This window comes from Pygocentrus nattereri, chromosome 18 (assembly GCF_015220715.1).
Source record: "Pygocentrus nattereri isolate fPygNat1 chromosome 18, fPygNat1.pri, whole genome shotgun sequence".
Classification (NCBI taxonomy): domain Eukaryota; kingdom Metazoa; phylum Chordata; class Actinopteri; order Characiformes; family Serrasalmidae; genus Pygocentrus; species Pygocentrus nattereri.
The window spans coordinates 4,528,113-4,541,700 of record NC_051228.1 but is presented as its reverse complement, the minus strand read 5'-3'; the positions used below and the strand labels follow the sequence as shown (position 1 = coordinate 4,541,700).

General features: G+C 42.3%; 2 protein-coding genes across 2 annotated transcripts; both read left to right on the top strand.

Annotated features, from left to right (window-relative positions):
• The first annotated feature begins 513 nt into the window (after positions 1-513).
• LOC108437800 (trace amine-associated receptor 6-like) lies at positions 514-1,536 on the top strand. Its single transcript, XM_017715153.2, has one exon. The coding sequence runs from the start codon at positions 514-516 to the stop codon at positions 1,534-1,536; it is 1,023 nt and encodes a 340-aa protein (XP_017570642.2).
• An 8,202-nt stretch (positions 1,537-9,738) lies between these two features.
• LOC108437799 (trace amine-associated receptor 13c-like) lies at positions 9,739-10,761 on the top strand. Its single transcript, XM_017715152.1, has one exon. The coding sequence runs from the start codon at positions 9,739-9,741 to the stop codon at positions 10,759-10,761; it is 1,023 nt and encodes a 340-aa protein (XP_017570641.1).
• The last annotated feature ends 2,827 nt before the right edge of the window (positions 10,762-13,588 follow it).

Genomic DNA, 13,588 nt, shown 5'->3' with positions numbered 1-13,588 from the left:
TGCACACAATAATTTTTTACAAATCTGAACTCTTTTGAAAAAATTCAATGTGTTCAGATGAAACAAATGTGTTTGGCTATAATTCAACTCAAGGTTAAATGTATGAACCCAAGAACACCAGACCCACAGTGAAATATGAAAGTTGCAGCATGTCAGGATGCATAGCAGCAAATGCCATATGGCAGGGGTGCTCAATGCTGGGCCTGGTTACTAGGGACCTAGCTATGCTGGATCTGAACTCTCCAGGAAGGTAGACTCCAGGAAGACTTTTTTGATGTTGTTATTATTATTATTATTATATATTTTTGTATGTTTGCTGCTGTAAGTAATGATGTAATGTAACACTGAATATTTCAGATCCTGACGTCAGAAACAAGTCAGCCACTCATGTGTCAGCGTGAGGATTCATAGTAAAATATAAAGAGACATGACCAAAAGACGCAACTCCCAGTTCAGTACAACTGAACAACACGACTGGATCAGTTTCAGTTGGCAGACTGGTGTCTGACTGAGATGGAGAGCAAACACTATAGTCAAAACATCACAGTTCAGTACTGCTTTCCTTACATAAACTCTTCTTGCAGGAAGGAGGTGCGAACAGGCCCTGCTTATATATTTCTGTTCATTGTTCTCTCATGTGTTTCTGTGTTCACTGTGTTTCTGAACCTGCTGGTGATCATCTCCATCTCTCACTTCAAGCAGCTTCACACTCCCACCAACCTGCTCATCCTCTCACTGGCTGTGGCAGATCTTCTCGTGGGAATGTTTGTTATGCCTGTGAATATCATGCAGTTAATAGATTCCTGTTGGTATCTTGGAAAAATGGCATGCACTGTGTCTTTAGCGGTCAGTTTTATGTCAGCATCAGGTTCACTCTGTAGCCTGGTTCTCATTGCAGTTGATCGGTACATTGCTGTCAATGACCCTCTGCTTTATTCCATGAAAATCACAGTTTGTAAAACTGTGTTGTTGATCATAATAGGCTGGTCATTTTTTCTGTTGTACATTTTAATCTATTTATACTCTAATTACCATTTACTTTCATCTGAGATATTCAATACATGCTACGGAGAGTGTGTGATCTATGTTAAATATTCCTGGGTGCTTGTTGACCTTGTAGTTTGGTTTCTAGCACCGTGCTCTGTCATACTGGTTTTATATTCAATCATTTTTAAAGTGGCACAACATCAAGCTAAAGCCGTTAGAGCTGTGATGACCGATGCCTCAAACAAACATGGAGCTCAATCCTCAAATGTTTCTGAAACCAAAGCAGCAAAGACATTAAGCATTACAGTATTTGTTTATCTTGCTTGTTATGTACCTTATTATATAGTTTCTCTGTCAGATCAAAACTTGACATCTTCATCAATGGTGTGGACTGTTTTTATCTGGCTAATAAACCTTACCTCCTCTGTGAATCCACTAATATATGCCATTTTCTACCCATGGTTCAGAGCATCAGTGAAGTATGTTTTAACTTGTAAAATATTTGTATATCCATCTTCAAGGTTAAATGTGTTTCCAGAGCATGTTTAATTTTCAGCTATTATGCCTGGCATCAATTCATAGCACCAAATAGAGATGATCATATATCCATATACTGAATCTACTTTGCTGGTGCTGGTACACAAATGATATATGCTACAGTTGTAAAATATGGCTTTACAGAAAGCTAAATGCTGACTTCACTGAATACATAAACTTGGAGCTTATCATGCTCCTGATTTTTTGCACTTCATATATCCTGGTTAATAAGAAGCCCTGACCTTTTGTATAAACATATAGTAGTGACTGCGGAAAATAAATGAATGTAGTGCCATGAAGATGCAATAGAGGCAAACAGGATATAATAAATGATACATGTCACATGTATATGTTTCATTGTTAAATGTCCATGCCAGCCACCCTCTACCTTTAAATGCTGGTAAATCCACAGGTCCAGTCGGAGAACGATGACTTTCAATAAATAAAGTTAAAAACAAAATGAACTTTGTTGTAATGCCTTAAACAAATGGATGTTCTCAAGGCCTCCTACAAGAATCTGATGTTAACCTGAAACTGTTTACTTAAATAAGAGTAAATAATGATTGTCCTTTTTCTAAGTGTGCCATTTATTTTAAAATGATTAAAATAAATGATCTGCATTTTCAGTAAGAGTGAGATAAACATCACTGCCGCACTGTCTAGTCCTGATCATGATCTTGATATGCACCTTTAGAAATAAAGATACCATGCAGGTACATGATCTTTCATCAATGTGCAAACAATGTAAGTGTACCCTTGAAGGTGCAACAGCGGTTTTAAGGTCCAATTGTGTACCTTAAAAAAGTTTTTCCTAGTGGAAAAGTAGATATTTGTACCTTGTACAGTTATGTTCCCTGACTAAAGGTACTGAGATGTACCTCTGAGATTACCACCACAGTGACAAAAAGGGTACTGCCCCAGTGACAGTGTCGTACCTTTTTTTCTGAGATTGTACCATCTCTCTCTATTTTTACTGATGAACAAGCCTAATTTTAAAATGTTTGGACAGGAGCCGTTTAATATTAGGACTGTTGTGAAATTTTCTAAAACACATCTTAAAAAGGTGATGTAAGCAGTTTAAAAAACAACATATGGAGGATTTACAAGGATTTTAGCTATTTCATCTATTTCATGCTCTACAATACAGAATCTCATCACAAGATTCAGGAAAGTCTCTGTGAATGAAGGGCAAGGCTGAAAACTTCAGTCCCCCTGATGGTTTAATTATATAAATGCTTTGCAATATCTTTTTCCAAAAGAACACGTTAAGAGAATAAGTGAAAGAAAATCAGACACATTTGCAGGCCCTTCCTTACATGACAATCACCAGGAACATAAGTCTATTATTGTTTGAAATAAACTATATGTAAAAATAAATGTAATTATTACATGTCAAATAGGACCCATGCAAGACGTAATGAGACCCACAACTGAAATCTAACTGGGGATCCACAATTGTAACTCAAATGTGGACCATGACTGTGACCTAACTGTGGCTTACAATTGTAGCCTAACTGTCAATCCACAAATATGTCACAGCTCTGGACCATGACTGTGACCTAACATGGGCTCTTGAATATATTGCAACTGGGGACTCTTTAAAAAGTCCACTATGAGCCCAAGCCCAGACAAAACCTACACAGCCCAGTTAAAATCCACATGGAGCCCAAAAGTACATGTAAGCTGGGATTCATGGTGAAGGTGAAGGAGCTTCCTAAAGTACTGTAGAACAACATTATTTAAGAACACGCAAATGGAAAAAGCTATGGAGCTATAGCAAGATTTTAACCAACTGTATATTGATAATATTTTCAATAATATGCAAGTGGAAATTTCATAGCCATCCCTGGATACCTGCACCTTCCAAGATTTCCGAAAGGTAGAAAAATCTGGTCCAGAAAGTAAAGAAACCTCTGCAGAATTTTGTTCCTACTTGGCTCCTCTAGTTAAGTCAAATGAAAAGTGGCACTGGAAAAAAAAAAAAAAAAGAAAAAGAAAAAAAAAAAAAAAAAAAAAAAAAATATATATATATATATATATATATATATATTATATATAAAATAGACCACACAAGCCCTTGTGTGGAAGGGCTTGTGTGGTCTAGGGATCTTCAGAGCTCAGTTGTCGGGAGCAATAAGCTGCTGGTAGGGTCTCCCAGGGCGAACAGCTCTGGAGTGAAGACCCAGACTAACACAATCCAAAGTTTCTCCATGCATATCGTGCACAAAAAATCTTGTACCCTGCCCGGGAAAGGGTCACCTGGACCTACGCCTGGAGCCAGGCCTGGGGGTAGTGTTCCACGGTGAGCGCCTTCTGGCCGGGCAGCCCACGTAATCCGGCCGGGCTCAGCCCGAAGAGGCCATGTGGGCCCACCACCCGCAAGGTCCAGCATGGGGTAGCAGTGCTGTGCCATATTGGCAGTGGGATATTGTGGGGAGGCCCTAGGTGGCCTAGGCCCCTGCAGCAGAAACTAGCTCTTGGTACATGGAATGTAACCTCACTGGGGGGGAAGGAGCCGGAACTTGTGCAGGAGGTTGAGATGTACCAACTAGATATATTTGGGCTCACCTCCACCCACAGTGTTGGCTCTGGAACCAAACTCCTGGATAGGGGTTGGTCTCTCTCCTACTCAGGGGTTGCACAGTGTGAGAGGCGCCGGGCGGGTGTGGGGATACTCACAAGTCTCCAGCTGGTGACCATGCAGTTGGAGTTTGTCCCGGTGGACGAGAAGGTCGCCTCAATGCGAATTAAAATCGCAGAGAGGAAAACTTTGACTGTTGTCTGTGCTTATGCACCAAACAACAGGTCAGAGTATTCGGCCTTCTTGGAGCAAGTGGGCAGGATAGTGGAAAGGGTCCTGCCTACAGACTCCATAGTCCTACTGGGAGACTTCAATGCTCACTTTTGCAATGACTGGGAGACCTGGAGAGGCGTGATTGGGAAGAACGGCCTGCCCGATCTAAACCCGAATGGTGTATTGTTATTGGACTTCTGTGCCAGGCATGGATTGTCCATAACGAACACCAAGTTCGAACACAAGGATGTTCATAAAAGTACATGGTACCAGAGCTCCTTGGGTCAAAGGTCAATGATTGACTTTGTTGTCGTTTCATCTGACTTGGGACCATATGTTCTGCACACTAGGATGAAGAGAGATGCTGAGCTGTCAACTGATGACCATTTGGTGGTGAGTTGGTTTAGATGGTAGGGAAGACTGATGGTCAGATCCGGTAGGCCCAAGCAAATAGTGACGGTGTGCTGGGAACAACTTTCAGAGGCCCCTGTTCAGAATGACTTCAACTCCCACCTCCAGGAGAGCTTTTCTCACGTCCCAGAGGAGGTAGGGGACATGGAATCTGAATGGACCCTGTTCAAAAGCTGCCAGGCGTAGCTGTGGCCAAAAGCTTGTGGGTGCCTGTCGGGGCAGTAACCCAAGAACCTCTTGGTGGACACCGGTGGTGAGGGAGGCCGTCAAGCTGAAGAAAGAAGCCTTTAGGGACTGGTTGGCCCGAAGGACTGACGATTCAGCAGATAGTTCCCGACAGGCAAAAAAGGTGGCAGCTGCAATGGTGGCAGAAGCAAAATCCAGGCCATGGGAGGAGTTTGGTGAGGCCTTGGAAAAAGACTTTTGTTCGGCCTCAAAGAGGTTCTGGACAACTGTCCGGCGACTCAGGAGGGGTCGGGGTGGCTGCGCCCAAGCTGTATGGCTAACACGCCTCTACAATATTGCATGGACCTCGGGAACAGTACCCTTGGACTGGCAGACTGGGGTGGTGGTCCCTATTTTTAAAAATGGGGACCCGAGGGTGTGTGCCAATTATCGGGGTATCACACTGCTCAGCCTCCCTGGGAAAGTCTATGCAAAGGTGCTGGAAAGGAGACTCTGATATGATAGTTGAACCTCAGATTAAGGAGGAACAATGTGGATTCCGTCCCGGCCGTGGAACAATGGATCAGCTTTTTACCCTCTCACAGATTGTTGAGGGGGCATGGGAGTTTGCCAACCCAGTCTACATGTGTTTTGTGGACTTATGACCGTGTTCCTTGAGATATCTTGTGGGAGGTCCTCCGGGAGTATGGGGTGCCGGGGCTACTACTCCGGGCTATCCAAACTCTGTACTCCTGGAGTGAGAGCTGTGTCCACATACTCGGGATTAAGTAAGACTCTTTCAGTGTTAGCGTTGGACTCTTGTTCGTGATATTCATGGACAGAGTGTCAGGGCGTAGCCGGGGTCAGGGGGGCATTATGTGTGGAGGCCGGAGGGTGGCGTCTCTGCTATTTGCAGATGATGTTGTTCTTTTGGCGGAATCACATGGATGCCTCCAGCACTCGCTGGAGCGGTTTGCAGTTGAGTGTGAAGCGGTTGATATGCGGATCAGCACCTCCAAGTCTGAGTCCATGGTCTTGGCCCAGAAAAGGATGGCATGCCCACTCCAGGTAATGGGAAAGGACCTGCCCCATGTGGAGGAGTTTAAGTATCTTGGCATCTTGTTCAGGAGTGACGGAAAGAGGGATTGTGAGATCGGCCATAGGCTGGGACAGGCGGCATCAGTAATGCGGTCACTGTACTGGACTGTAGTGGTGAAGAGGGAATTGAGCCAAAAGGCGAAGCTCTCTGTTTACCGGTCAATCTACTTCCCAACCCTCACCTATGGACATGAGCTGTGGGTAATGACCAAAAGAAAGAGATCACGAATACAAGTGGCGGAAATTAGCTTTCTTCGTCGGGTGGCTGGCTACACACTATGCGAGAGAGTGAGGAGCTCGGTCATCCGGAAGGAGCTCAGAGTAGAGCCGCTACTCCTCCACATTGAGAGGAGCCAGCTGAGGTGGTTCGGGTGATTCTCTGCTCTCGCAACTGCTACCGCGAACCAGTCTGGACTAGCGGTCAACGATGATGGTTGGATGGATGGATATATTTATATTCTGGACCTGGATTTTCCATCACATGCTTTCAGATTAAAGTTAAGTAATGTAAGAGAGAAGCCAACAGTCAATAAAAGAGGCTGAGGGATGACCAGAAAGCAGCAGGAACAGTTACTTAGAACAATATGCAGGCAACATTTGGTTGAATCAGAACTCTTTTAAAACAACATCCATCCATTTTCTAAGCCGCTTCTCCCTCAGGGTTGCAGGGGGGTGCTGGAGCCTATCCCAGCGGTCAACGTACTCTGCTAAAATTAAATATTACATACCACCAAAAGAAACAATGAGTGGTGGCCCAAGCCTAAAAGACAATTGGTCTTACTGATGGTTTTAGCCTGGTCAGAGTCCACAAACTACTCTGCAATGTTTTCCAATTTATTGAAGCCGTCAATGCTGAGTGAAACAGTATCAATTCCTCCATCTGCAAGATTCCTCACATTGAAAGAAATCAAAGGAAAAGTTATCCTATGCCAAACTACTTTATTGTTGTTTAATGATTTGTTTTAAGAACACTGTGGCAAAGCAGAGTTTCCTCAAATGGGATCCAAATGCCCACAAAACTTTATCAATGACTCAAGGGTATTGCAAGACCAAGAGACCAAGAAATCAAAACACAGGGGTCAACCAAACTCAGAAGAACAAACATTCAAGAAGAGGTAGGAAAAACTAGAGAAATGAGACATATGTCTGAGAATTTGTCTGTGGAATTTTGTTTCTCTTCAGTTAAAAGAGCATCTGTGAGTCAGGCACTGATGTTGGAAGATTTGACTCACAGTCAACATTCCAGTTCATCCCAAAGGCTCGTGGTACAGTTCGAGATTTCACCATTGCCATCAAGAACGTAGGGGCTGGTCCATTTTTGGCTTTGTAGGCAAGCATTAGGGTTTTAAATCTGATGCGTGCAGCTACAGGAAGCCAGTGAAGGGAGCGCAGCAGTGGGGTGACGTGGCTAAACTTGGGCAGATTGAAGATGAGCCGAGCTGCTGCAGCATCTTCACGATTCCTGTTCCCATCACTAGTGAACAAGACCCCAAGATATTTACACTCCTCCACCTGCAGCAAGTCCTTTCCCCTTACCTGGAGTGGGCATACCATCCTTTTCAGGGCTATGACCATGGACTTTAGAACTGAAGGTGCTGATTCACATACCAACAACTTCACACTCAGCTGCAAACCGCTTCAGTTAGCGCTGGAGGTATCCAAGTGATCCAGCCAAAAAAATAACATCATCTGCAAATAGCAGAGACGTGACCTTCTGGCCTCCATACATAATTCCCTCCTGATCTCAGCTATGCCTGGACAGCCTGTCCATAAACATCATAACAAGGAGTGGAGACAAGGCACAACTCTGCTGGAGTCCAACACTAACACTGAAAGAGTCTGACTTAATAGCGAATATACAAACACAGCTCTCACTCTGAGAGTACAGAGATTGGATGGCCCGGAGTAGTAAATCTGGCACCCCATGTTCCCAGAGGACAAGATAGATTCCCAGAGGTCAGAGAACCTCCCACTAGGTATATCGGGGAACACGGTCATAAGCCTTCTCCAAGACAACAAAACACATGTAGACTGGGTTGGCCATGCCCCCTCAACAATCTGTGAGAGGGTGAAAAGCTGATCCATTGTTCCACGGCAGGAGCAGAATCCGCTTTTTTCCTCCTCAATCTGGTGTTCAACTATCAGTCGGAGACTCCTTTCCAGCACCTTGGTATAGACTAGAGAATGCCTGATGAGTGGAGATGTACTGGTCCCCATTTTTAAGAACAAGGGTGATGTGCAGAGCTGCAGTAACTACAGAGGTATAAAGTTGATGAGCCACACCATGAAGGTATGGGAAAGAGTTGTTGAAGCAAGGCTAAGGCGAGAGGTTCAGATCAGTGAGCAGCAGTTTGGTTTCATGCCCAGAAAAAGTACCACAGATGCAATTTTTGCATTGAGATTGGTAGAGAAGTACAGAGAAGGTCAGAAAGAGCGACAGAAAGTACAGAGAAGGTCAGAAGGAGCTACATTGTGTCTTTGTGGATCTAGAGAACGCATATGATAGGGTGCCAAGAGAGGAACTGTGGTACTGTATGAGGAAGTCAGGGGTAGCTGAAAAGTATGTTAGGGTGGTGCAGGACATGTATGAGGATAGTGAGACAGTGGTGAGGTGTGCAGTTGGAGTGACTAATGGTTTCAAGGTGAAGGTAGGGTTCCATCAGGGATCAGCTTTGAGCCCCTTCTTGTTTGCAAAGGTTGACAGATGAGGTCAGGCAGGAGGCTCCATGGACCATGATATTTGCAGATGATATTGTAATCTGTGGTGAGAGAAGAGAGCAGGTGGAAGAGAATCTGGAGAGGTGGAGGTTTGCACTGGAGAGGAGAGGAATGAAGGTCAGTAGAGACAAGACGGAATACATGTGTGTGAATGAGAGGGAGGCAGGTGGAAAGGTGAAGATGCAAGGAGTAGAGGTCATAAAGGTGGATGACTTCAAATATCTTGGGTCAATCATCCAGAGCAATGGACAGTGTAGAAAAGGGGTGAAGAACAGGGGGCAGGCAGGATGGAGTGGATGGAGACGGGTGTCAGGGCTGATGTGTGACAGAAGGATAGCAGCAAGAATGAAAGGGAAGGTTTACAAGACAGTAGTACGTCCTGCTATGATGTATGGTTTGGAGACTGTGGCTCTGTTTAAAAGACAGGAGGCTGAGCTGGAGGTGGCGGAGATTGAAGACGCTGAGATTTTCGTTGGGAGTGACAAGGATGGACAAGATCAGAAATGAGCAAATCAGAGGGACAGTGAAGGTGGAGCAGTTTGGGGATAAAGCCAGAGAGGCCAGGTTGAGATGGTTTGGACATGTGTTGAGGAGGAATTGTGGATATATTGGTCAAAGAATGTTGGAGATGGAGCTGCTGGGTAGAAGGAGAAGAGGTAGACCTCAGAGAAGGTTTATGGAGGTAGTGAAGGTGGACATGGAGATGGTTGGTGTAAAAGTAGAGGAGGCAGTGGATAGGGCAAGTTGGAGGCAGATGATCCACTGTGGCGACCCCTAAAGGGAGCAGCCAAAAGAAGAAGAAGATTATTATTATTATATATTTTTTTTATGTTTGCTGCTGTAAGTAATGATGTAATGTAACACTGAATACCTGAGAGCCTGACGTCAGAGACAAGTCAGCCACTCATGTGTCAGCGTGAGGATTCATAGTAAAGTATAAAGAGACATGACCAAAAGACGCAACTCCCAGTTCAGTATCACTGAACAACACGAATCAGTGTCAGTTGGCAGACTTGTGTCTGACTGAGATGGAGAGCAAAGACTATAGTCAAAACATCACAGTTCAGTACTGCTTTCCTTACATAAACTCTTCTTGCAGGAAGGAGGTGCGAACAGGTCCTGCTTATATATTTCTGTTCATTTTTCTCTCATCTGTTTCTGTGTTCACTGTATTTCTGAACCTGCTGGTGATCATCTCCATCTCTCACTTCAAGCAGCTCCACACTCCCACCCACCTGCTCATCCTCTCTCTGGCTGTGGCGGATCTTCTCGTGGGACTGTTTGTTATGCCTGTGAATATCATGCAATTAATAGATTCCTGTTGGTATCTTGGAGAAATGGCATGCACTGTGTCTTTATTGGTTAATTTTTTGTCTGGATCAGGTTCACTCTGTAGCCTGGTTCTCATTGCAGTTGATCGGTACATTGCTGTCACTGACCCTCTGCTTTATTCCATGAAAATCACAGTTTGTAAAACTGTGTTGTTGATGATAATAGGTTGGTCATTTTTTCTATTGTACACATTAATCTATTTGTACGCTAATGACCGTTTACTTTCATCTGAAATATTCACTACATGCTATGGAGAGTGTGTGATCTATGTTAAATATTCCTGGGTGTTTGTTGACCTTGTAGTTTGGTTTCTAGCCCCCTGCTCTATCATACTGGTTTTATATTCAATCATTTTTAAAGTGGCACAACGTCAAGCTAAAGCTGTTAAAGCTGTGATGACCGGTGCCTCAAACAAACATGGAGCTCAATCCTCTAATGTTTCTGAAACCAAAGCAGCAAAGACATTAAGCATTACAATATTTGTTTATCTTGCTTGTTATATACCTTATTATATAGGTTCTCTGTCAGATCAAAACTTGACATCTTCATCAATGGTGTGGACTGTTTTTATCTGGCTGATATACATGACCTCATCCTTCAATCCACTAATATATGCCATTTTCTACCCATGGTTCAGAGCATCAGTGACGTATGTATTAACTTGTAAAATATTTGGATATCCATCTTCAAGGTTAAATTTGTTTCCAAAGCATGTTTAATTTTCAGGTATTATGCCTGGGATCAATTCATAGCACCAAATAGAGATGATCATATATCCATATGCTGAATCTACATTGCTGGTGCTGGTACACAAATGATATATGCTACATCTGGCATGCTGTAATCAGCATACAGTTGTAAAATATGGCTTTAAAGAAGGCTCACTGAATATATGTAACTTGGAGCTCATCATGCTCCTGATTTTTTTGCACTTCATATATCCTGGTGAATAAGAAGCTCTGACCTTTTTTTATAAACATATAGTAGTGACTGTGGAAATAACTGAATGTAGTGATATGAAGATGCAATAGAGGCCAATAGGACATATTAAATGATGTTAAATGTACATGTTTCAAGGTTAAGTGTCCATACCAGCCACCCTCTACCTTTAAATGCAGTTGGATGTTGGTAAATCCACACGTCTAGTCGGAGAACGATGACTTTCCATAATTAAAATAAAAAACAAAATGCACTTTGTTTTAATGCCGTTAACAAATTGATGTTCTGAAGGCCTCCTACAAGAATCTGATGTTAACCTAAAACTGTTTACATAAATAAGAGTAAATAATGATTGTCCTTTTTCTAACTGTGCCATTTATTTTAAGATGGTTAACATGAATGATCTGCATTTTCAATAAGCGGGAGATGAATGTCATTGCCCCACTATGTAGTCCTGATGGTGATTTTGATATACTATCTCTCTCTATTTATACTCATACGCAAACCTAATTTTAAAGTCTTTGGACACGAGCAATTTAAAATTAGGACTGTTGTGAAATTTTCTAAAACACATCTTAAAAAGGTGATGTAAGCAGTTTAAAAACAACATATGGAGGATTTACAAGGATTTGAGCTATTTCACCTATTTCACACCTATTTTCACAACAAGGAAGTCTCTTTGAATAAACAGCAAGGCTGAAAACATCAGTCCCCCTGATGGTTTAATTATATAAATGCTTTGCAGAAACTTTTTTCCAAAAGAACACGTTACAAGAACAAGCGAAAGAAGAGAGAAAGAAGGTAAATATAAAGAAAAGAGAAAAAAAGTAGATCCTAAAGCAGATACATTTGTAGGCCCTCCCTTACATGACAGTCACTAGGAACATAAGGACCCACGCAAGATATAGACAGAAATGAGCAGCTGAAGTGGGACCCACAGCTGTATCCCAACTGGCCATCATGAGTGTGACCTAACTGTGGCTCTTACCTATAATGCAATTGGAGACTCTTTACAAAGTCCACTATAAGCCCAAGCCCAGACAAAACCTACACAGCCCAGTTAAAACCCACATGGAGCCGAAGTGTATATGTTAGCTGGGATTCATGGTGAAGGTGAAGGAGCTTCCTAAAGAACTGGGGAACAACATTATGTGAGAACACTCAAAATCTAACAGAGCTATAGCATAGATCTTACAGCATCTGTTTCGATAATATGCAAGTGGAAAGTTCATGAAACTACAATTAGCCATCTCTGGACAGCTGCACCTTACAAGATTTCCAAAAGGTAGAAAATTCAGGTCCAGAATATATATATATATATAAAAACCTCTCCAGGACTTTTTTTTCCAACTACTTGGCTTCTCTAATTAAATCAAATAAAAAAGTGGCTATGGGGAAAAAAAATCATAGGGTTATTTTTATTTTCTGGACCTGGATTTTCCAAAACATTCTTTCAGATTAACGATAAGGAATGTAAGAGAGAAGCCAACAGTCAGTAAAAGAGGCTGAGGGATGACCGGAAAGCAGCAGGAACAGTTACACAGAACAATGTGCAGTCAACATTTGGATAAATCAGAACTCTTTTAATACAACATCCTCTGCTGAAATGAAATGTTACATGCCACCAAAGGAAACATGAGTGGTTGCCCAAGCCCACCAGTCATGCTGGAATAGGAAAGAGCCTTCCCCAAACTGCTGACACAAAGTTGAAAGCATGTAATTGTCTGATATTTATGCTGTGGCATTAATGTTATCCTTCACTATAACTATGGTGCCCAAACCCTGAAAAAACAGCCTCAGTTCATTATCCCTCCTCCACCAAACTTTGCTGTTGACACTATACCTTCAGGTAGGTAGCATTCTCTAGACATACGCCAAAGCCAGACTCACCTGTCAGATTGCCAGGTAGTGAATCATGATTCATCACTCTACAAAACATGTTTCCACTGCTCCAATACCTTATGCTCTGTTTTATACTTACATTGGTGTACACTTACACTTACATTTAAATCTCCCTTTTCATCACCATCACACCGTCCACTTTTATGTACAGCCATAGATCTTTCTTATACCAACTTTTACTTCATTTCTGTTTAGTGTTGATAATACCTAACCAGTTTCAAGTGCACATTGAACCACAATAACAGTGCTAATTATTATTAGGGCTTCAAGCATCAAAGGTATTTATCATTCATCATCATCACTGAATAATACAACACACAAAACTAGTGGAGGGGATTCACATAGCTTTTGAGGAGTCCATAGGTATGGGGGAACTTTAGTTTGTCACTCAGACAGGCGGCCTCGGAACCCTTGTCCTAGGGAAATTACATGGAATTGTTTTTGGATTTTGGTCAATTACAATTACTATTACAAAGAATTTGCATGAAACATATGTTGTTATTTTCAGGACAAGCTGAGGTACTCAGAAATGTCACTGTTTGATATATAAACTTTACACTATACAATATACTTTTTATTCGATTGAATTCATATAATCATTAATAACTAATGGACTGTATTGAGCAGATGTAGATCAGCTCTCTAGTGCTGTTAAGTCCAGGAGCAGGTACTGAATCTCAAAAACAGTCTGATCATCTCAAAATT